Source organism: Fusarium verticillioides, chromosome 9 (assembly GCF_000149555.1).
Source record: "Fusarium verticillioides 7600 chromosome 9, whole genome shotgun sequence".
Lineage (NCBI taxonomy): Eukaryota > Fungi > Ascomycota > Sordariomycetes > Hypocreales > Nectriaceae > Fusarium > Fusarium verticillioides.
In genome coordinates, this window is record NC_031683.1 from 1,666,244 (window position 1) to 1,687,860 (window position 21,617).

General features: G+C 49.1%; 10 protein-coding genes across 12 annotated transcripts; 4 read left to right on the top strand and 6 right to left on the bottom strand.

The window, feature by feature from the left end:
* Window positions 1–136: 136 nt before the first annotated feature.
* Window positions 137–1,801, bottom strand: FVEG_10356 (hypothetical protein; the record flags this gene model as incomplete). The annotated part of the gene is made up of 1 exon (XM_018899481.1): window positions 137–1,801. One exon carries the CDS (start codon window positions 1,799–1,801, stop codon window positions 236–238), a length of 1,566 nt encoding a protein of 521 aa, XP_018757551.1. The 3' UTR covers window positions 137–235.
* A 669-nt stretch (window positions 1,802–2,470) lies between these two features.
* On the top strand, window positions 2,471–8,621 carry FVEG_10355 (hypothetical protein). Its single transcript, XM_018899480.1, has 2 exons — window positions 2,471–4,070; window positions 4,122–8,621. Exons 1-2 carry the CDS (start codon window positions 2,802–2,804, stop codon window positions 8,352–8,354), a joined length of 5,502 nt encoding a protein of 1,833 aa, XP_018757550.1. The 5' UTR covers window positions 2,471–2,801; the 3' UTR covers window positions 8,355–8,621.
* Window positions 8,593–10,083, bottom strand: FVEG_10354 (hypothetical protein). The gene is made up of 2 exons (XM_018899479.1): window positions 9,796–10,083; window positions 8,593–9,746 (listed from the first exon to the last, which is right to left on the bottom strand). Exons 1-2 carry the CDS (start codon window positions 9,947–9,949, stop codon window positions 8,791–8,793), a joined length of 1,110 nt encoding a protein of 369 aa, XP_018757549.1. The 5' UTR covers window positions 9,950–10,083; the 3' UTR covers window positions 8,593–8,790.
* A 262-nt stretch (window positions 10,084–10,345) lies between these two features.
* Window positions 10,346–11,552, top strand: FVEG_10353 (DNA-directed RNA polymerase III subunit RPC7). Its single transcript, XM_018899478.1, has 2 exons — window positions 10,346–10,621; window positions 10,705–11,552. Exons 1-2 carry the CDS (start codon window positions 10,502–10,504, stop codon window positions 11,380–11,382), a joined length of 798 nt encoding a protein of 265 aa, XP_018757548.1. The 5' UTR covers window positions 10,346–10,501; the 3' UTR covers window positions 11,383–11,552.
* Window positions 11,467–13,568, bottom strand: FVEG_10352 (hypothetical protein). Of its 2 annotated transcripts, XM_018899476.1 has the most exons (4): window positions 13,423–13,568; window positions 12,981–13,282; window positions 12,722–12,908; window positions 11,467–12,673 (listed from the first exon to the last, which is right to left on the bottom strand). In XM_018899476.1, exons 1-4 carry the CDS (start codon window positions 13,491–13,493, stop codon window positions 11,875–11,877), a joined length of 1,359 nt encoding a protein of 452 aa, XP_018757546.1. In that variant the 5' UTR covers window positions 13,494–13,568; the 3' UTR covers window positions 11,467–11,874. The 2 variants fall into 2 exon arrangements, with proteins under 2 accessions (XP_018757546.1, XP_018757547.1); XM_018899477.1 differs by lacking the exon at window positions 13,423–13,568 and having other exon boundaries at window positions 12,981–13,421.
* Window positions 13,569–13,761: 193 nt separating this feature from the next.
* FVEG_10351 (hypothetical protein) lies at window positions 13,762–15,666 on the top strand. 2 transcript variants are annotated; one of them, XM_018899474.1, is made up of 4 exons: window positions 13,762–14,008; window positions 14,060–14,112; window positions 14,172–14,404; window positions 14,458–15,666. In XM_018899474.1, exons 1-4 carry the CDS (start codon window positions 13,844–13,846, stop codon window positions 14,997–14,999), a joined length of 993 nt encoding a protein of 330 aa, XP_018757544.1. In that variant the 5' UTR covers window positions 13,762–13,843; the 3' UTR covers window positions 15,000–15,666. The 2 variants fall into 2 exon arrangements, with proteins under 2 accessions (XP_018757544.1, XP_018757545.1); XM_018899475.1 differs by lacking the exons at window positions 13,762–14,008; window positions 14,060–14,112 and having other exon boundaries at window positions 14,115–14,404; window positions 14,458–15,280.
* On the bottom strand, window positions 15,175–16,158 carry FVEG_10350 (hypothetical protein; the record flags this gene model as incomplete). Its single annotated transcript, XM_018899473.1, has 1 exon — window positions 15,175–16,158. The coding sequence occupies one exon, from the start codon at window positions 16,156–16,158 to the stop codon at window positions 15,235–15,237; it is 924 nt and encodes a 307-aa protein (XP_018757543.1). The 3' UTR covers window positions 15,175–15,234.
* Window positions 16,159–16,727: 569 nt separating this feature from the next.
* Window positions 16,728–17,605, bottom strand: FVEG_10349 (hypothetical protein; the record flags this gene model as incomplete). The annotated part of the gene is made up of 3 exons (XM_018899472.1): window positions 16,728–17,220; window positions 17,271–17,420; window positions 17,472–17,605. The coding sequence occupies 3 exons, from the start codon at window positions 17,603–17,605 to the stop codon at window positions 16,728–16,730; spliced, it is 777 nt and encodes a 258-aa protein (XP_018757542.1).
* Window positions 17,606–17,758: 153 nt separating this feature from the next.
* On the bottom strand, window positions 17,759–19,502 carry FVEG_10348 (hypothetical protein). The gene is made up of 2 exons (XM_018899471.1): window positions 18,904–19,502; window positions 17,759–18,852 (listed from the first exon to the last, which is right to left on the bottom strand). Exons 1-2 carry the CDS (start codon window positions 19,099–19,101, stop codon window positions 18,238–18,240), a joined length of 813 nt encoding a protein of 270 aa, XP_018757541.1. The 5' UTR covers window positions 19,102–19,502; the 3' UTR covers window positions 17,759–18,237.
* Window positions 19,503–19,604: 102 nt separating this feature from the next.
* On the top strand, window positions 19,605–21,208 carry FVEG_10347 (hypothetical protein). Its single transcript, XM_018899470.1, has one exon. It carries the CDS (start codon window positions 20,245–20,247, stop codon window positions 20,971–20,973), a length of 729 nt encoding a protein of 242 aa, XP_018757540.1. The 5' UTR covers window positions 19,605–20,244; the 3' UTR covers window positions 20,974–21,208.
* Window positions 21,209–21,617: the final 409 nt, after the last annotated feature.

Genomic DNA, 21,617 nt, shown 5'->3' on the forward strand with positions numbered 1-21,617 from the left:
TGATTCTAGACTCTCAGAGTAAGATTCGGTTGAGGGTTGGTCCGATTACTATATAATGCTCGGACATACGTGGACATTGAGGATTTAAGACGTCAACTCTTTAGTGCAATGACTACGGAGTACGGCATCGGACTTATCTTATCAATCAAGATTTGGATGTGTATTCGTACGAGTTAATATGTTAGTCTATCAGTCTACGTTTTGGATATTCTGTAGGACACGCATAGTCCACGCATCATGATTCATCATCATCACCATCAGTCTCATCCTTCTCTTGCCTTCCCTCTCTGGGCTTTGCAGCTTTGGCCAATAGGTTCCTCGTCACTTCCAATCGAAATATCTGAGGCCCAGTTTCTTCATCACTTTTGCGATGCGCCTCCACCCAAGTTCGGATTTGCCCTCGGACTTCCTTGTTGCTCGTCACAGTAGTCAGCCCAGTCGCCCACCCATACATGAAGATAGACAGCTTAGAGCTCTTGAAGCCGCTACTCAAAGCCACGCCATGGGCGACCCGAGGAAGGCGTCCGTCGGATATGCCACAGTCGATAGCTTGCATATCCCATGCTTCATCGATTACAGAAACAGGTATCTGAATATCAGGTGGTAAGGGGTAAATGGTGAGTTGCTGAAAACGCTGCCGCGTGAGGTCCGAAGACGTTTGTTTTATATCATCACCCCATGGTACCAATAATCCCCCTCGCTCACGCTCAGTCTCGGTGCCAACAGTTCGTAGTACATCGTGAAAATGATCCGCTGCTTCACGGGTACATACGAGCTTGCGGCCTGCTAACACAGGGTATAACACACGAGACATGAGACCCCCTTCATGAGCGTTCTCTTCGTCTATCTGGGCACGCGTCGTACGCGACTGCCACGGTTGGGGCTCAAGTCTGAGATGAGTCAAGTCAGAAATAAGATCGATGAGGATGGTGTGATCAAGGTTGATGGTGGATGTGAGTGATGCAAGCTCATTGCCAACAAGATTGTCAATAGCTTCGTCAAGCGGAGGAGGCGATGCTGCGGCAAAGTCGCTGTCCTGATCCTCGATGATGACTTTGACGAGGGGATCAATGTGTTCTAGTTGATCAAGGACTATGTCAAGCTCCCTTTCACCTCGACTAAGACCAGTCAGAACCAGACGTATTTGAGGGAATCTGTATTCATGACGATTCATTCTTGCAGCATTTACCAGCCGTTGTACGTATTTTGCCAATGGGGTATCCTCCCACTCATCACGGTCGACTTCATCACCGAGTTCATGGTCACCCCATCCCCAACCGCAATCGTTCAACTGGCGAGCGAGTCTATCGCGAGAGATGGCTTTAGCAGCAATCCATTGTCGTCCTTCTTGAACAACATCGACCTCAACACGAGCTTGTTCCTTTAGGAGTCGGTGCAGATTGTGTTTCTCCTGCCCCGAGACCTGTCGTTTTTGGATCTCCTGTTTTCGCAAATCTTTTGACGAGCCTTGAAAGGACTGCTTTATAGCAACGAAGCTATGGCTTTTCTTTAGACGGTTCCACTGAGCGATACCCTGCGTCGTTGTAGTGACGCTCGAATCAAGCTTCTGTTCTCGTTTTGTGAGATGCAAATCATCAAGACTTGTACTTGAGACTGATAGTTCAGTGACAATGTTGGATAATGTTGCATTTTCCCGTTCCAATGTGCGTAAGAAAGTTGGTAGACCAGATGTAGATCTAGATTTCGCTTGTAGAGCTTGGATGAACTGGTTGACTTCATATATGGTAGTGTCGAGCAGAGTCAAGTGCCTTTTTGCCGAATCGAGTAGTTTCTGTTCCATTTTGCTGACTTGCAACTTATACGGTGACTTTTCAGAGTTAGGTCTAGGGAGAGGCAAGAGAACCTGCGTGACAAAAAGGCTTAGGTAAGCTTATGCTAGACTTGAGCAAATTTGATAGCCACTTGGTAGGTCTTTGGAATGCTTGTTTTTGGCACCCATCTTAGATGTCGAATTTCTTGCTCATTAAGGAATGTCTCTCATAAAAGGCTGGCTTACATACCCGCAGACTTTGAATAAGCTGTAGTCGACTGTTGGCATGTGCCTTAAACGGAAATGAAAATTCTAATTGAATTACTTTTGTGAGAGAAGCTCTATGATTGTTCATGAAATAAGCACTCTCGATATCTTCTGATAGATCTAGCTTAGGCAACACAGCAAAAATAGTTCTACATTTGTCTTTATGAATCTTTTTCTGCAGGTCAAGGACACTGAGGTGATTAGGCATTCACTCAGCCACACGTGGCTATTGAAATAACTTAGAAAGTTGTACTGGTACCTGTTTGAGAAGACACTACATCTATTCTTGGCCGTTAATTGGCGGGCAGCTTACGAGGCCTTCCCTGGGCTAGGGGTCCCGTAGTTAGAGCTCATTTTCGGGAAGCGGAGCCTCTGGAAACGCTGTCCACTTTGACTTCGTACCCCTGGTACTGTCCTTGTTACAGTGTAAAAGCTTTGAGAAGGGTCAGAAGCTGACAACAACACCAAGACACGGGCTATTTTTCTCTTCTCCCATCATTTTTGTTGGCCTTTGTCCAATCCGAATACCTCACGACCGTAATTGACCTTTGCCATACAGCTCAATCTTTGGGCTGCGCCGAGACTTTAGAGGTTACGTTGGAGGCACATGAACTTTAGCTCCCTCTCTCTCCCGCAGCGCCCACGTCTCCTTTCTTTGATTGCCCTGGGAGCGACATCAACTTTACAACCTCTCCTTCGACTTCGATCCTCTCGACTCTCTGCACCCTAAGCGAATGGCCACTGGCTCCTTTTGCGCTCCCCCATGAGCTCCCTCAAATTTGTAGTGTCCTCACTTGAGGCCATTGCCTCGTCCAAGGATGCTCAGCGCAACAAGCAACTGGCCGACTCTACTACCAAAGCACTTGACGCCATCAAAGAACAGGACCAGCTTCCTGATCCCGAGATCGTGTTTGCTCCTCTGCAGCTAGCTTCACGATCCACAAACGTCCAGCTTACTACGACCGCACTCGATTGCATCGGCAAGCTCATCTCATACTCGTACTTTTCCGTGCCAAGTAACCCCCCCGAGGGAACCGAAGAGGGTGCCGAACCTGTCCCTCCCCTGATCGAGCGAGCGATTGATACGATATGTAATTGCTTCCAAGGCGAAACGACTGCTGTTGAGATCCAGCTTCAGATTGTCAAATCCTTGCTTGCCGCCGTTCTCAATGATAAAATCGTCGTTCATGGCGCTGGCCTCCTCAAGGCCGTCCGCCAAGTGTACAATGTCTTTTTGTTGTCGCGGAGCACTGCCAACCAGCAGGTTGCTCAGGGAACCTTGACACAGATGGTCGGTACCGTTTTTGAACGAGTCAAGACGAGATTACATATGAAGGAGGCTCGCCTGAACCTGGAGCATCTCAAGCATGGAGCCAGCAATGCCACGTTCGACCAGGCTGACACCCCCAACGGTGCCAATGACCATAACGACCGCGACGAATCCCCAGCTGAGCACTCCGAAGCTATGAATGCATCGGCCGAACCTCCCGAGAGTGGCGCCAAGCTTACATTGAAAGATCTTGAGCATCGCAAGAGCTTTGACGACTCGAACCTGGGCGACGGTCCTACCATGGTAACGAGACTTCAACCCGAGCGCAAGGAAACAGGTACCCCGGTCTCTGACCAGGTTGGCCAGGAGACTTCAAATACGGAAGATGGTGAGGTATTGGACGCTGAGGATGAGGTCTACATCCGTGATGCTTACCTCGTCTTTCGCTCCTTTTGCAACCTGTCAACCAAGGTTCTGCCACCCGACCAGCTTTACGACGTCCGTGGCCAGCCAATGCGCTCCAAACTCATTTCTCTTCACCTTATCCACACCCTTCTGAACAACAACATTGCAGTTTTCACGTCTCCATTTTGTACTATCAAGAATTCAAAAAGCGGCGAACCAACGAGTTTTCTTCAGGCTATCAAGTTCTATCTTTGTCTAAGTATAACTCGCAACGGTGCCAGCTCCGTGGACCGCATATTCAATGTTAGCAGCGAGATCTTCTGGCTGATGATCAAATATATGCGCGCCGACTTCAAGGTAAGACTGGCACATGCGCATAAAAGATGAGATAACTTACACAGATGACAGAAAGAAATCGAGGTATTTTTGAATGAAATCTACCTGGCACTGCTTGCGCGAAGGACCGCGCCCCTTTCCCAAAAGTTGCAGTTTGTTACAATTCTGAACAGATTATGCGCTGATCCCAAGGCGCTTGTTGAAATTTACCTTAATTACGACTGTGACCAGACAGTTGATAATATTTACCAAACTATCATCGAAGACTTATCAAAGTTCTCCACCACTCCGCTTACTATCACTACAATCAACGAACAAGTCTATGAAGAGATGCGACTAAAGACAACGCCTGCGAGCGAGTGGCAGCTCAAAGCAACACTCCCGCCCCCTCTGACTGTTGCTCATATTGCTCCTCATCAGGAAACCGAACCTGACTATCCTAAAGAGTATGCAATCAAGCGCTTATCTATCGAAGCTTTAGTTGAGACTTTACGATCCATGGTGAACTGGTCGGCACCCATCCGAGGTGATCCAGAGCCTCCACGCTCTGAGAACCACGATCCTAAGGCTTCTCTCGATCTTCGACCGTCAATTGATCCAAGCATCAATGACAGTATCTCTCGTGTCGAAACTCCTCTACCACCATCAACCCCTATATTGGAGGATGATCCGGATCAGCTGGAGAAGGAAAAGGCAAGGAAGACGGCGCTGATGAAGGGAATTAACCAATTCAATTTCAAACCGAAGAAGGGTATCCAGATGCTTTTGCGGGATGGCTTCATCCCAAGCGACAGCCCGAAGGATATTGCCGAGTTTCTGATAAAAGAGGATAAGCTCGACAAGGCCCAAATCGGCGAGTACTTGGGTGAAGGTGACCAAAAGAACATTGACATCATGCACGCATTTGTCGATACCATGGAGTTTGCCAAGAGAAGATTTGTTGATTCTTTGCGCCAATTCCTCCAATCCTTCCGCCTGCCTGGTGAAGCTCAGAAGATCGATCGATTCATGCTGAAATTTGCGGAACGTTACGTTCTCGGAAACCCAAATGCCTTTGCCAATGCAGACACTGCATACGTGCTGGCCTATTCGGTCATTTTGCTCAACACTGATTTGCATAGCGTCAAGATTGCCAAGCGCATGAGCAAGGAGGAATTTATCAAGAACAACCGCGGTATTAACGACAATGCTGATTTACCCGATGACTATCTCCTCGGCATCTATGACGAGATCGCCGCCAACGAGATCGTCCTGAAGAGTGAACGTGACGCTGCCGCAGCGGCTGGCAATACCCCAGCCCCATCAACCGGTATCGCTGCTGGTCTTGGCCAAGCTCTCTCTAACGTGGGCCGTGATTTGCAGCGTGAGGCCTATATGCAACAATCCGAGGAAATAGCTCTGCGTTCTGAGCAGCTCTTCAAGGATCTGTTCAAGAGCCAACGTCGCAAAGCTGGCACAAAGTACATACTTGCAACGTCGTTCAAGCATGTCAGCCCCATGTTTAACGTCACCTGGATGTCAATCTTCTCTACACTCTCAAGCCAGATCCAGAAGTCTCACAATCTTGAAGTCAACAAGCTGTGCCTAGAGGGCATGAAACTCGCCACTCAAATTGCCTGCCTCTTTGACCTGTCGACACCCAGAGAGGCTTTCATGTCGGCCTTGAAAAACACAACGAACTTGAACAACCCACAGGAAATGTTGGCCAAGAATATTGAGGCACTCAAGGTCGTTCTCGAGCTGGGACAGACTGAGGGCAACGTTCTTCGTGAGTCATGGAAGGACATCTTGATGTGTATCAGTCAACTTGATCGACTCCAACTCATCTCGGGTGGAGTCGACGAGAGTGCCGTGCCTGATGTGTCCAAAGCTCGTTTCTTGCCACCACAGAGGTCAGAAACCTCCGATTCTCGCTCTTCATCAAACTCCAAGAAAACGACACGGGCCAGAGCAGGAACGGCATCCAAGGGCTTCTCCACGGAGATTGCCCTGGAGAGTCGGTCAGATGAGGTGATTCGCAGCGTCGACCGCATCTTCACCAATACAGCAACTCTCACCGGCGAGTCCATGGTTTACTTTGCCAGAGCTTTGACAGAAGTCAGTTGGGATGAGATCAAGGTGTCTGGTTCCAACGACTCACCTCGTACATACAGCTTACAAAAAATTGTTGAAATCAGCTATTATAACATGAACCGTGTGAGATTCGAATGGAGCAACATTTGGGAGGTCTTTGGTGAGCATTTCAATCGTGTTGGATGCCACAATAACATGAACATTGTGTTCTTCGCTCTCGATTCTCTTCGTCAGCTGTCAATGAGATTCATGGAGATTGAAGAGCTGGCTGGTTTCAAGTTCCAGAAAGATTTCCTGAAACCTTTTGAGCATGTCCTTGCCAACTCGCATAATGTAACCGTCAAAGACATGGTTCTCAGATGTCTGATACAAATGATCCAGGCCCGTGGAGATAACATCCGATCAGGCTGGCGGACCATGTTTGGTGTTTTCACAGTTGCTGCTCGCGATCCTCACGAGAGCATTGTCAATTTGGCCTACGAAAACGTCAACCAGGTGTATAAGACCAAGTTTGGGGTTGTTATTTCCCAGGGCGCCTTCACCGATCTCATTGTATGCTTGACGGAGTTCTCCAAGAACCTCAAGTTTCAGAAGAAGAGCTTGGCAGCATTGGAACTATTGAAATCTCTGATTCCTACTATGCTCAAGACACCCGAATGTCCATTGTCGCAAAAATACAGCAATATCCCACCTCCAGATGGACCCATACAGAATTCCGAAAAGCGATCTCGATCAAACACATCTGTTGAGGAAGGTTACTGGTTCCCTGTTCTTTTCGCCTTCCACGACGTTCTCATGACCGGAGAAGACTTGGAAGTGCGATCAAATGCTTTGGAGTATTTCTTTGAGACTCTGCTCAAGTATGGAGGCACCTTCCCATCAGAGTTCTGGGATATCCTATGGCGTCAGCAACTCTATCCGATTTTCATGGTGTTGAGGTCTCGGCCAGAGATGTCTAATGTCCTTAACCACGAGGAATTGTCAGTATGGCTATCGACCACTATGATCCAGGCTCTGCGGAACATGATCACTCTCTTCACACATTACTTCGATGCCCTGGAATACATGTTGGACAGATTCCTGGAGCTTCTGGCGCTTTGTATCTGTCAGGAGAATGACACGATTTCGCGAATCGGAAGCAATTGCCTCCAACAGCTAATCCTCAAGAATGTGACCAAGTTCAAGCCCGAACATTGGAATAAGCTTGTTGGCGCTTTCGTCGAGCTATTTGAGCGAACTACCGCGTACCAACTCTTCACTGCCACTGCAATCAACAACACGGCTTCCATATCGCCGCCACCAAATGGTCTTGAGTTCTCGTCAACTGCCTCGGCAACCACGCCTATGGATGAGACATCTCTCAAAATCAACGGCAAAGAGGAGTTGGAAGATGATCACAGTGTTCCATCCCCGTCAGCTGAAGATGAGCTCCAGACACCAACGGCTGACGCCCCCCATATCGCTCTTGAAGAGTTTAAACCATCTTCCAATCTTCAGCAACAGCCTGTAGTGGTTACAGCGGCTCGAAGACGATTCTTCAACCGAATCATCTCTCGTTGTGTGTTGCAGCTCTTGATGATCGAGACAGTCAACGAGTTGTTCAGCAACGACACCGTCTACGCACATATTCCCTCCGCAGAGCTTCTTCGACTCATGACTTTACTTAAGAGGTCTTTCCAATTTGCCCGCCGCTTCAACGAGGACAAGGAATTGCGCATGCGACTCTGGCGTGAGGGTTTCATGAAGCAGCCTCCCAACCTTCTGAAGCAGGAGAGTGGCTCAGCAGCCACTTACATCTCTATTCTGTTCCGTATGTTTGCAGATAATGCGCCTGAGCGACTGGAGAGCCGGCCTGCAGTGGAGGACGCGTTAGTACCCCTTTGCAAGGATATTGTTCACGGATACACTACCCTCGAAGAGGAGAGCCAGCATCGCAATATCGTTGCATGGCGGCCCGTTGTCGTCGATGTTTTAGAAGGCTTTGTCACATTCCCTGAGGATGCTTTCAAGAAACACATCCCCGATTTCTACCCCCTTGCGGTTGAACTTCTCACCAAAGATCTTACCGCAGACTTGCGATCATCACTCCTCCTGGTCCTGCGACGAGTTGGAGAGGTTGGCTTGGGTATCGAGGGCATGACAAACGCGGGACAACGGCGAGACAGCGAAGCCAGCAGACTTACGGCAGAACCAGTTGGCGACCGAGAGGCCGACGCAAGGAGAATGCTCTAGGAAGGCCGTCCTCCACGGTTGTTAACGGTGAGGAGAAGCAGGGCGTTGGATGGATTATTAGAGAATGTTGGTTTTCATGACGTTGTCCTAGATACCCCAGGCTACCCCATACGGCGATAGGCCGGCCTGGGAATTTGTATTATGAATTGTATCGAGATGTGACAATATACTGTATGTATTCATATCTATCCCATCAGTGCTGGTCATTATTTCATTGCGGGTATTAAGAACTTAGAATAGCTCGACAAACTCATCCTAAATTTAGGCATGTATTTCATTGTATACTGTAGAATCTCTCCTGCAAATAGGAGATAAAGGTTTTGATATCAATACATTGATATGCTGGTCTCCGGTACTTAGGTAGAACAACTGGCCCCTCCTCACTTCTATATTCTTTCTTCTTTTGTTGCTAAGCTCCGTCGAGATCAAACTGCACCTAGTCGAGGATTCGACTGATGTATCTAGCTAATGGTTCTGCCTCCTCCTGTATGGTCCGATCTGGAAGCGTCCTCAACGCCTGCTTCAGTTCCTGATCTTGTGAAGTCGCCGCCTTAACAATATTTCGCACAATAGCATCCTTATCCGTCGAGTGTCCTGCAATTCTCATGATGCTCACAAATGATTCGTAAAAAACGATGAGAGTTTGATGCATGAGCACATCGCTGGTGTCCACCATGCTCAGCGCTGCCCATTGAAGTAGTCCATGCCCGATGGACTCATCGGCGTACTCGGGAAGAGGGAACAGGTCTGGGAATGGGGATATGGTCACGGCACGTGGATGAAGCGCAGTAAGACGGGGAATGAGTCTAAGAAGGCGATCCTGCGCAAAGGTTGCTTGGCGGTTGATGATCGCAGGTCGGCATAGTGAGACAATAAGTTCGAGGTAATGGCGATCCCATATGACTAGACGCCAGAGACTGGCGTGACCAGGGATACGGCGCTTGATGAGCTGTGTCTCTGCTGGGCTGGCACCATTCACGCCGTTCGACATGGTTGTGTCAGGAATGATGTCGCAATCAGTCTCTAGCAGGCTGCCCAGCACTCTGGTAGATCGACCACCAACATCTGCATCTGGTGAGCTCAGCCATATCCGAAGGAGCTCCTCGACGGCCTCGGGCAACGAAGCCAGGGAATCAACCTCTGCAGGACTGGAGGCTGCCTTCTGTATGATGTTGAGAGCGAGTAAGTTTGCGCCAGGAAGCGGTGATTGAAGAGCAGAAACAAGAGACTCGGCACCGCCGAGTGATAGGCACTGTGTGAAGGAGAAGGGAGAAAGAAGCTTGGTGGTCAGAGAGAAGACGACGCTGAGGCTTGTAGGATCCTGAGTAGTGGTCTTTAGGAGAGACATGAGCGGAGGGAGCAGAGTTGGCTGAATGATAGGGATGTTTGAAGCTGTAGTAAGTCAGCGCCGAGAACATCTGAGTTGTGGATGGTTATATACGTGTGAGTTGAAGCTCAACATCGTCAAAGAGCTTGTTGTTGAGTGGTGCCGATTCATTTCCTGGCTCATGAAGTTCAGTGAGATGGGCCAGTAATTCTGCCAGGCCAGTGACAGGAGCGCTGTCGCTATTCTGGGGCACGACTCGCTCAGACATGTTTTCTTTATATGATGTCGATAAACACCTACACAGCGAGGTTGGCAAGGGTTGATTGTCGTTGTAGTTGATATCCGTGTCGGTGATTGCAGTGGATGTAAGCTGCAAGTTCACGGAGGGGTACGTAGCCTAGGGAGCCTGAAGGGAACACCACGTAACATATCGACCGTTAAGAGATGCATCTAGAATTTCTGTGGCTATAAATATAGAAACAAACCCTCAGATTAGCTCAAACACATCCATTTTTTAATCCTCTGGCATTTGATGTTTCTGTAGAATAAAATGCAGAATACAACAACGCCTGCTCAGCGGGGCATCGTCATGGCGGAGAAATTCCGCCCTCTCTTTTTTCTGCCCGGCGCATTCTTCTCGAACTTAACTTACACCCCGCAAAAAATCATTCTGCGTCAAACCTCGATCGCGAATGGTAACGTCAGCTCTATAGCTACAATCACAGTCAGCCTTACTCGACCCGCCATATAAATACCCCCCCGGTCTTTGAATTGGCTCTGAACCCTCGATAGAGCTACCACATTCCACGCGCGCACTCCAATGTCTCGAGGTGGTCGAGGAGGTGGCCGTGGTGGACGCGGCGGTGGTAGAGGAGGAAGACCTAATGTGCCCTGGGACACAGGCGATGAACCTGATGCGCGGCCATCTGAGCTATTTCCCGTATGTTCTTGTCTTCTGTGCTCTATCTCTATCTCAAAGCGCAAGAATTGTGACTCAGTGTGACATCGCTGACTTACAAACAGCCATACCTCGTCCCTACTCCCCGAGAACTCGCCTCGCACGAAAAGGCAGCTGTACAACACTATCTCCTACTACGGCATCAAGTCCACGCCTCTCCTCTATACACATCCAAGCGCACAGCTCTCAATGATCCAACAGCACCTCGCAAACACTACGGCCAGGCACAGAAGAATGCCCGCTTCGGCATCAAGAGCAAGGCCTCTTTAGACCCCTTTACTGCCGTGCCTACCTACTCCCATAAGTTCGTTCGCGAGGAACGTGCTCTTCCAGATTGGTCCAACCGTCCAGTATGTCGCGAGCTCTTCCCCATGGAACTCTACGAAACCATCGACGCTGCATCCGCCAACGACGGTGGTCTTCCAGGCGGCTTCAAGCGCCGGAAGTTGGAGCTGAGCAGCGTAAGCGCGCTTCCTAGTGCAGAGGAAGCTTTTGGTATGGGAGGTGATGGCGAAGACGAGATGCAAGGCCGTAACCTTCTTGAACGGTTACAGGCGCTCAAGGAAGAAGAAGGCGACGAAGCTGGCGATCTTGAAGACGAAGAAGGCATGGAAGAGGAAGAGCAGGATGAAGTTTACGACGACGAAGATGCGGGCGATTATGACGCTGAGAACTACTTTGACGGCGGTGACGAGTTTGACGATTATGGCGATGATGGCGGCGATGGAGAAGGGACTTACTAGTTGGCCGCTAAATGCTTCCGCAAGGATAACAAAAAAGAGTATTTTGGAGAGGGCGCAGCGATCATTTGTATATGTATATATATATCTCACAGCACAGCATTGGTTTGATACCCAAGTCCGCGATCTTCGTGGTCGTGGCAGATAATGAACTTGACATATTTGTATCAACACTGTGATGTTGGGGTCTCGTATCCCTGTGAAGCTCAAAGCATGAAAATGGCCAGGACAATTTGGTATCCTCAGATTTCCCTCAACCTTTCCCCTTCAATTCTCATGGCATCAGCAGCTTTTTCTTTTGTCAAGTAATATTCATACACGTCGTAAGGTTGTATCCTCACTAAATATGCTGCTACAGTTGAACCCCGTCCCCTTCGCTTCGCCCAAATAATGCTTCTATGGCCCTTTCTTCAAACATGAAACGGACTCTTGCAATGTCCAACAGACTGATATTACCGCAGCACATTCCCTCCTTATCATTTATGCCGCCGTCTCCTACGCATTCATGCCCATGGCGTAAACTCCACTGTCCACGATTCCAGCCTGGAGGCGCGATAGCCGTTCTCGAGTGTCGGCAATCTGTCCAGCCTGGGAAACAATCGCGCTTCCCGTATCTCTGAGCGCCAATAAAACCTCGTTCAGTTGATCCTGGACGACTACGCTGCCTGCGCTGCGGTCGCGTAGAGCTCGGATCTGCTCATAAAGGCCGTTCTCAACACCTGGCATATCTCGCTCAATATCACCTCGGTACTCATCGAGACGAGCCTTGTACTTTTCAATATCGTCACAGATACGGTTGAAGTAGGTGATCAGATCTTGGGCGTCCGCATGTGTCGAAGCAGCATTTGCGCCTCCAGAATCAGCAGCTGGAGCCTGGCTGGCGAAAAGACCAGTTTGGTGATAGTGTGTCGGGAGTTTGAGGTTATCGGCGCCTCGGAAGCATAGTCGGGCATCGGCGGCGTTCTTTCGGGTTTGATCCTGGAGAGCCTTGACGGTCTGAATATCGTTGTTGAGGGCAACTTGAACAGTTCGAAACTTTGACTCGACAAACTTCACGTCTAAGCCCAGTTGCTCAATATCCTTTTCGTGCTGGGGCATGAACTCGCCAATCTCGTCTCGCATCTTGATAACTCGTTGGATACCCAAGTCCAGCAACGCAATTTCATCTTGTACGGGCTTAGCGAGGTCATCGAAGCGGGTACGGGGGCGGATGCTGTCGTAGTTGATTTGAACGGCTGAGACTTGGTTTGTGGATTGACCAAGGGTGTTGTTCTGCTGAGGCTGTGTTTGACCACTGCTGAAAATTAGTGACTGGTTTTACAAGGAGCTTTGAGTAACTCACAACAGACTGGTGCCTGTAGCGGGCTTCGCCTGAGATTGGCCAAAAAGCCCTCCTGTGTTGCTTTGTGTATTTGTTGCGGTAGATTGGCCGAACAGACCTGTGCCTGTTTGTTGAGGCTGCTGAGTTTGATTTTGGGTAGATTGGCCAAAGAGGCTGGTGCCGGTCGTTGTAGGTTGCGCTGTGGTTCCTAAATTTCCCCAGTGAGCTCCCGAGATTTGTGGCTTCTGACGAAAAAGACCAGTTCCAATCTGCTACTGACCTTGTTGTTGGGTGTTGTTGGTAGCAGTGTTGCCAAAGAGCCCAGTACCTGTGCTCTGGGTCTGTTGAGTGTTTGTTGCGCCGGCAGCGCCAAAGAGACCGCCGCCAGCTGCAGGCGTAGTTGTTGTCGCTGCCGTCGACTGTCCAAACAGACCGCCTGTTGCAGGCTTTTGCGCAGCGTTGCCAAAGAGAGACATGGTGCCTGTTGCGCCTGGCGCTGTTGTTGTGTTGGCGGTGGGTGTAGAGGTTGTAGAAGAACCGAAGAGACTACCAGCGGCAGAGGGCTTAGAAGCGGCGGTCCCGCTATATAATGGAGTGCGCCGGTCAGCAAGAAGAATTCGAGGAGATGAAGGTAACAAGCTGAGTTAGGTTGGGTAGGTAGGTAGTGCTGAGTTGGGTGGATATGATGGTGAATGATTGTTTTGTTAGAGGGTGGAGCTTACAAGGCGTTAGCAGCACCAGTGTTGATGCTTAGACCGCCTGCTGGGCCGCTTGCTGAACGGATCAATGACATACTAAGGGCGAAAACAAAGCCCTTTGATTGAATGCGACAGTGGCTACAAAGTTAATTTCACGCGATCTGCCCGTGTTTTGACGCCGCGACACGACAGAAAAGTCTCCAAGCTTCTTGGAGAAGATGGCGCTTGGACCATTTTGGCCTTCGGTGAGCCTCGGTGAGTGTCCCTGGAGCTGCGGTGAGTTGAGTTCCGGAGAAATGCGGCGCCGAGCGACCAATAGCTGCTTTATTGTGAGAGCTTGAGCTTGACGTCTTTGTACTTACACATCGACACTCGATATTGACCAATTCTAGTCGCAACTACTTAATTTTATACTCGCCAAGTTCTTACTGTCAGAATCGCAAACATGGATATCGACGACGAGGATGACTTTTATGTGCCAGATGAGCCAAAGACCGAGACCGCAGCTCCAGAGGATAAGAAGCCAAAAGCAGATGATCTAGAAGAAGGCGAAGAAGAGGATGAGGGTGCCGCTATGGATGAGGACGATGACTCTGATGAGGACGACTCGGTATGCGATCTGCGACATGTCTAATACACAGCAACTGACATAATTTATCAGGACATCGACATCATCACAGAGCGCAAAGATGGCACAAAACCAGCACCACCACAGTACGCTATACCTTGATGCGCCGGGTTTGGAGGCCACTAACAGGTCTTTCCAACTTTAGACAGTCCAAGTACAGCGATATTCGAAACATCCCTCAAAGAACAGCGTCAAGCGATGTGCCAACACAACCTGCGCCAGCACGCAAGGACTCCGAATCACGACCATCTGTCAACGTTGCTGCGCCAAGCGCCGACAAGACTTCTGCTGCGGCATCTAAATCAACGATAGACGTGAACGTAAACCCGATCCACCCTGGGACAGGAAAGCCTATCACTCAGGTCAACATTGACGAAGGTAAATAATACTACCGATTGTTGTCGCGCAAATACTAATATGAGCAATTCAAGATCTACCAGACAGTGACAAGCCATGGCGGAAACCCGGTACCGATATTAGCGACTACTTCAACTACGGTTTCGATGAATTCACATGGGCCCTTTACGCTTCCAAGCAAGAGACCGTTCGGGGAGAATTCGGAGCTGATGTCTTTGCCCAGAACAATAAGAAGATGATGGAAGACTTCAACATGATGATGATGGGCGGTATGGGTATGCCAGGAGCCGGCAACTCGGGTGCTCAACAAGGGGGGATGCCTGGTGGAATGGACGGCATGCCTCCTGAAATGCAAGCCATGATGCAGCAGATGATGGCATCAGGTATGGACCCGAGCCAAATGGATCCCAGTCAGATGAACGCCATGTTCTCCGGTATGCAAAACGCTGGAGGAGCGGGTGCACAAGGAGCACAGGGTGGCCAAGGGGGCAACTTTGGCGGTGGTTTCGGCGGCAATCAAGGTGGTTTTGGGTATGATCAAAATATGTCTGGAGGTGGAGGCGGCGGCGGCGGCCGGGGAGGATTTGGGGGTCGCGGACGTCGAGGGAGATGGTAGTGGCCTCTCTCTGAAGCCGTCCCTTTTGAATTTCCACAGACCAAAACTAATTGGCTTTGTCGATTTGTTAATGGGGGAACCTGGCGTTAGGGCATTTTGCCGATAGGCATGGGACCATGATAGATTGGCTCTCTTCACGAGCTACTCTGAAGAACGAGTTATCACTGAGTGTAGGCTTGAATACACGCCTTGAACTTGTCTCTGTACCTACAGATTATACCCAAGAAGAAAAAAACTAGCTAAGCTTCACTTCAACGATCTTCGCTGGCTCTGTCTTCCCATCCACAGGCACTGCATTTGCTCCAGAAGTCGAAACGTACAGAACTCCCCCGTCCTCACCAAGCACGCACACTGTTGAGCCTGCGACGTCGAACGCCTTTGCTTCGCCTGCCACCACGACAGCGTCTCCGCCAGTAGCGTGGATTCGTACCACCGTGTTGGATATGTTGGTGCACACGTACATGGTCCCATCGTGAGCTACAGCGAAATCATCCGCGACAAGTCCCGGCGCAAGCGTTTCAACAGGACCTGCAGCCTGGGCTTCTTGTGTAACGGGTACGCGGTATACACAGAAACGGCTTGTCGCCGTGTAATAGACATGAGTTTGCTCTGAGAAGCGATGGATTTTGATACCATTAAGGCCAACTTGAAAAGGGGCATCAGCTGGAATTGTAAATGTGTCGTCTTCCAAAGTAACGTTGTATGATCCTGTGGCAACACTGAGCTTGTATACTTTGCCATAGAGGCAATCTGTGACGAGCGCAGTGTTTTCATTCCATGTCGCTATGCCGTTGATCATGCCAATCTCAGGCATATCGGCTATCTTGGTCACCTTTGCCTGTTCACCAGCGAGATCTGCGACCCAAATACTCCATGATCCAGGCTTAGGTTTGGCACCTCCGATCATGTCAAATGAGCCTGCAGCTACCGCGAAGACATCAGGTTTGAGACAACAGATGCCGGTGAGTGCTGGGTTCGGGATGTCATCTGGAAGGGGGATGCGTAGGATCTTGAAGCCAGTTGATTTCTCGGGATCAATTTCCCAGATCTCGGGGACATCGAGGCGAGTTGCCAAGATGGTTCTGCTGGGTCTGAGAGTGATGTTCTCAAACCACGTTGGCTGAGAGTCGAGTTGAAAAATAGTTCGAGTATGAGACATGTTCTTAGTGTTTTGTCGTGAACGACTTCTCGAAGGTCTGACTCATTCAGTCTATCGCATCTTTTTATAGGTACTGAATTGCTCCATTTGACAATTGCCTTTGCTTATCCACTGGGTAACCAGGTTGCCACATCTCTTATTTCACAGTCAGCCCGAGTAAGACCTACGCATAAGACGGAGAATCTGACGCAAAATGAAGCCGGAAGGATTGGCAAGTCCGCGTTGCTGACCCAAATCATTTCTATAGCCAGGAACTACGTATCGTGCAACCCTTGTTGAGTAGCTCAGGCCGAGAGTTGTTTATCTGTGATGAAAACAAATCCCTGTTTGATGACTACATAGATGTCATGGAGGTTGAAGACAAGGTGATATTTAACAGATCCAGTGACCATCGCACGTATGGGTACAGTTGGTCATTGGTTCAAACCAAAGAGTGTCTGTCTTATTGGCTTGCTATCGATAATTGGCTCAATCAACACATCGCATGTCCTGAATAGATTATCACAATTCATTCTACATTTCGGTACGTCTCTATACGGCTCACAGCGAGCAATCCTCTTCCATCTGACCTAAGCGAACCTCAGTCTCTGAGTGAATCTGAAGTTCTGCTCACACCAAGCCTCAAGTTCCTTTCCATCAAAGCGAGCTGAACCAGCCTCGTACACGACATCTCCATCGTTAAAGACACAGACATAAGACTTTCCATCAGCCACATTTAATGCCAGCGCATTGATAGAGACCTCCTGGTCTTGTTTCTGATGCAAAACCGGCTCCAGGTTGGCATATTGGCCCTTGAGGTCGAATCTGAAGCGAGAGTCCCGATACTGTGCAACCCAAGCGTCGCCAACACCAAGCCAAAGACTGTCGACCGCAGACCGAACTGCGTCGGGTGTCACTTGTAAGCCTTCACGGATTATCTCTTGAGGGAGCTCCCACTCCTCAGTTCCATCGTCTACACGAGTGTAGAAAGTCTTGTTGGGGCCGAGATATAGGAATGATGGGCGCTCAACATCATGTTCTGTGTAGAGATCTGCGATCTCCCCATAATCCTCAAGCTCTGAGCTGTCTGTTTTGATGGTCAGTCAAGTCAGTTGCAACAAAAAGAATACCACTTGCTTTGTGCTGCAATATTCCCTTCAGTATAACGACGACACTGGAAGAAGTGTGGATCGGGACCAAGAATGATGTATGCAGTCTTGTCGAGCCCCTTTTGATGATCAAAGTCAAGCTTTGATCGACCTCCCATCCCTCTGTGAACTCGTCTTCCTCGTATGTCAGTAGGTAGGTGTAATGCTATCAGTCTGTTGACTCACCCGTAACTTCTTGCTGGGCCACTGAAGAAGTAGCTCTCCCCAGCGAGGCTCACGGTGGCAGTTTCATGCGAGAAGTCTTCTCGCTGCGTTGGTCGACCGATAAAGGTACCGGGGATAGAATAGCTACCGGACATATTGTAAGGTTGTTTCTGAGTAAATAAATGGCAAAACGGCTGGAATATCATGGAGGAACAGCTAGTATTTATAGCATGTCGTGGTAGAGGTGCTAATAAATGTTTCCACCCTTGATTGCGACCACCTACCGCTTTTCTTGTTTCATGAGGCTAGAGAATGGCTTTGCTACGGTCACAGAGGTACTACAAGCGGCCTGTAAGACTCAAACGAGTTATGAAAGGACCGACTGTGTCTGAATAGGGGCATATCGTGGGCGTCTTGATTTGGCGAGATACCTCATGTTTGCCGAATGCAATCCCACGCCATACCCCCATTGCAAGCATTTCCGAAATTGGTCTGATCTATCTTTGTGATGTAATTGTGTCTGTTTTTATTATTTCTGTAGCAAGGAAGAATCGGCTTCCAAGGGGGTATCAATTCACACACGCTCCTATACGCTGGATATTTGTAGCACACAGTTGTGCTCAAACCACCGCCTGGGCATCCAACCTGTTGTCGCTATCATAACGAGACGTTTCAAAAGATCTGCACCAGCTACAATCTCCAAATGATTCCATGCCTAGGTGTGTATACAGCCACCAAACATCAAGATTTGGTCATAGCCTCAATCAAGCATTACCAATCTCGTACCTCAAGTAGGTATAAACTTCTGTGAGTCCTTCTCTTGCTGGGCAAAGGATTGCGAAAAGGCTGCCAAGCCAGCAACAATGCCAGCGGCCATGAAAAGAATCGAAATAATACCCCAGATGACGCCCCAGCACTGCGACGAGCCGCCATATCGCTTTGCGAAAACACTTGCGTCGGACTCGTTGACTTTGCGCAAGATCAGATCGTCGCAAATATCCCACACACTGTACAAGGAAGACATGACGCCGATGAATAGGACGACGAAGCGCAGCGCTTGGGCGTGTTCGATGAACCAGCAAGCGATGAGGAGTCCAACGGCGAGAAGCACAGTCGCGATGGTAAGCCAATCACGCTTTCCCCACCAGAGCGTTAGCAGGAAGCAAACGCCGAGCACGATACTAGCGATTTTGCTGGCGACGATGTTGAATCCGCAGAAGATGAGTAGAGCGCCGATGATGGAAGAACCGAGATAGCCAGCGGGAAGCGTCAAGCCTTGGCTGCCGCCGTAGAAATGTGTCACGCCACCTTCGTTCGGATCAAGACTGATTGACTTGACACGTCCACCTGTGAGGAGAGCAGTAAAGGCGTGGCCAAACTCGTGAAAGGCGATGACCAGCATCTGCGCATGTCAGTAGTTGATTTGGTGACTGTTTGGTGTTAGGGTACATACTTTGAAGGGCCAGAGAACCATGCGGACGTAGGGAACGTTCCATAGAATAGCGATAGCGACGACATAGACGCCGATGATGCCCAATGTGACTTGCTGAGTGTGAGTTGGGTTCTGGAGGTCGCGTCTGGTTATGGTGTTGATGGTGTTTTCAGCTGCATATCGCAAAGCCAGCGATGAAGGATCCGGGTGCGGAGCCATGGCAATATCTTTGACCGTTTGAGACTCGCTATTGAATCGGGTTCACGGGTGAGAACCTAATTGCGACTGATTGTAAGGACCTATTAGAAAGCGGGTGGATGGATGGCCGCTGTTGGGTGTTTACTCGAGTTGCAAAGTCAATAAACGACAGAGATGGATTTGAAGCAATGAAAAGCGAGCAAAGCCAGAGTGTGAATGTTAAAAGACAGTTTTTTTTTTCTTCTTTCTTTATTTATTGAGCCAAGTTCCCCTCCTTCGACTGACATTCGGTAGCAGACGCCTCGTCAGCCGCCGCTTCACGACTTGTCTTGGCTTGAATTCAATTCCTTGGTGTTGACGCGGCATTCCGGGGCGGAGCTGAAACAGCGCCTCGCTCTAGAATGTGGCTGGAAATGACCGCCATTGGCTGGTATTAATAGGGGACGGGCTAACTAAACGGGGTTGCTAGGGAACACCCTGGAAGTCCTCCATTAAAAACGTTGACGTGGCTACGTCATCTGCCTTGGAGAGGTACACGACCTTGGTTGAATAAAGACAATCAAGGGTCCTTTCAGAAGTCGGCAATTAATGTTTATCTATTCGGAGACAATGGGCCCCTGTTTCCATTTTCCTTCTATATTTCATTCTAGACTAGACCCGAATCACGCTACAATTATGCTCTATAAAAAAGACAGCCCAACTTGGTGATATCTTCCTGAGCATCAGGTATATCCAATAATCTCCCTCATGGGAGACCGCTCCTTTAACACGCGCTTCGTGATACGTATAGGCACACAATACAGTGGTCAGCTATCAAGTCTCGTGTTACGACATTGTTCTCGAAGAGTTCTATACAATGATAATGGCACTCATGACAACAGCGGCAAGCAGTGCCAGTCTCCAACTGTGAACTTGCCCATCTAGCTAGCATCCATCTTTCTCTCCGAAAAAAACCATCAACATGAAGCTTCCAACTCCTTCTGCGTTGCCCCATCTATCACGGCCAACAGTCCCAGGTCTGTGGGCCCAGATAACGAATCAACAACCAGGATTTGTGCAAAAAAACCACATTCTCATGATACCACAGAGCAAGGACCTTGCTGACCTCGATCGATAACTCAGCTAAGGGGCTCTACTAAACAGAAAATACTACGTTAAAAAGCCATGGCATCCGCACCACAGATCCCACCCATACCCATCTCCCCAAGCATCTTCCAAACCACACACAGCGCCTTGGCCTTCAAGATGGCCTCCGATTTCGAGAAACAAAGCTACTGGCACAAGCGCTTCTCGTCCGAAAAAGCCTTCGAATGGCTTCTTCCGTCGGCCGATTTCATGCCGCTCGTCAAGCCCGTTCTCGACCGGCTTGACCCGGCCACGGCCCGCATCCTCCACATTGGCTTCGGGACGAGCGACCTGCAGAATCATTTCCGGTCGCGGGGCTTCCGCGATATTCTCAACGTCGACTATGAACCACTCGCTATTGATCGGGGTCGCGATCTCGAAGAGCAAGCTTTTGGAGACATCCAAATGCGATATGATGTGCAGGATGCTACACAACTAGATCTGTGCGAAAAGTTTGATCTTATCGTTGACAAAAGTACGGTCGATGCGATTTCATGTGGTGGTGAAATGGCGCTGCGGCGGATGGCTGCTGGCATAAAGCGTTGTCTTGCAGATGGTGGCGTTTGGATCTCATTCAGTTATTCAGCCTACCGATTTGACCTGGATCACTTTCCATTCGACGTTGAGGTCCTTGCCAAAGTCTTGACTCAGAAAACGTTGCCGAATGATCCAGATATATACCACTGGTGTTATCTTCTTCGGCCAAAAGCAGATACGGCTCCGGGTTCCCATATAAGTACGGACGACAACCCTGCGGGAGAAGGCTGAGACGACACTGTGCTTATCAAATGAAAAATGGCTATAAAATTCAGTCCTTGGATGAAGTCCCATTGTATAGAATATTCAACTTCAATCTGATGATGCACCAGCTGGCTGGGTAGTTCTCGTTCGTCCCTGATTGGACAACTCGCAGTTCTTAGACCTTCTTACCTGTAAATAGGCATTATTAATAATGGGATTAATTAAGACTTGATACTCTTTTGTGAAATGCCTACAAACTATTTTGCCAGGGGGTTGATCGAACTTCATTCTCAACTCAAGGGTAGCTAATCTCTCCTGGTTTATGTGACTAGGCGACAGAATCCACGATACCGTGTCAATCAGAAGAAGATCATATCTTCTAACTTGTAGTCGTTCTTGGTAAACATGAAGAAAGTGATAGGGTCCAAGATCGCATGGGTGAAATTCTCTAGGGTGTTTATATGCTTGGTCTGATGCTGGGACATTGAGATTTAGGACACGACTTCTAAGGTCAATTATTTTGGTGTGCTAAAGCAACCCCTGTATATATATCGAGAGCTATACAAGGCTGAGAAGAGGTATCGTTGAAGCGAAATAAAGAGGTTTGTTTAACCTATGGCTTTATTCTTCTTGGAATCGAAAATCCTGCAATATCTGGATAACTTCTGGAC

Coding starts and splice junctions, on each gene's coding strand:
- FVEG_10354 (XM_018899479.1), bottom strand. CDS start 9,949: ATGTCTGAGCGAGTCGTGCCCCAGAATAGCGACAGCGCTCCTGTCACT. Junction 9,747..9,795: donor TGTTGAGCTTCAACTCACAC/GTATATAACCAT, acceptor GACTTACTACAG/CTTCAAACATCCCTATCATT.
- FVEG_10353 (XM_018899478.1), top strand. CDS start 10,502: ATGTCTCGAGGTGGTCGAGGAGGTGGCCGTGGTGGACGCGGCGGTGGT. Junction 10,622..10,704: donor GGCCATCTGAGCTATTTCCC/GTATGTTCTTGT, acceptor ACTTACAAACAG/CCATACCTCGTCCCTACTCC.
- FVEG_10348 (XM_018899471.1), bottom strand. CDS start 19,101: ATGGCTCCGCACCCGGATCCTTCATCGCTGGCTTTGCGATATGCAGCT. Junction 18,853..18,903: donor TGGTTCTCTGGCCCTTCAAA/GTATGTACCCTA, acceptor TGACATGCGCAG/ATGCTGGTCATCGCCTTTCA.
- FVEG_10347 (XM_018899470.1), top strand. CDS start 20,245: ATGGCATCCGCACCACAGATCCCACCCATACCCATCTCCCCAAGCATC.
- FVEG_10355 (XM_018899480.1), top strand. CDS start 2,802: ATGAGCTCCCTCAAATTTGTAGTGTCCTCACTTGAGGCCATTGCCTCG. Junction 4,071..4,121: donor ATATGCGCGCCGACTTCAAG/GTAAGACTGGCA, acceptor CACAGATGACAG/AAAGAAATCGAGGTATTTTT.
- FVEG_10352 (XM_018899476.1), bottom strand. CDS start 13,493: ATGTCATTGATCCGTTCAGCAAGCGGCCCAGCAGGCGGTCTAAGCATC. Junction 12,909..12,980: donor CAACAACACCCAACAACAAG/GTCAGTAGCAGA, acceptor GGGGAAATTTAG/GAACCACAGCGCAACCTACA. Junction 12,674..12,721: donor GCTACAGGCACCAGTCTGTT/GTGAGTTACTCA, acceptor AATTTTCAGCAG/TGGTCAAACACAGCCTCAGC.
- FVEG_10351 (XM_018899474.1), top strand. CDS start 13,844: ATGGATATCGACGACGAGGATGACTTTTATGTGCCAGATGAGCCAAAG. Junction 14,113..14,171: donor ACAAAACCAGCACCACCACA/GTACGCTATACC, acceptor TTCCAACTTTAG/ACAGTCCAAGTACAGCGATA. Junction 14,405..14,457: donor TCAGGTCAACATTGACGAAG/GTAAATAATACT, acceptor GAGCAATTCAAG/ATCTACCAGACAGTGACAAG.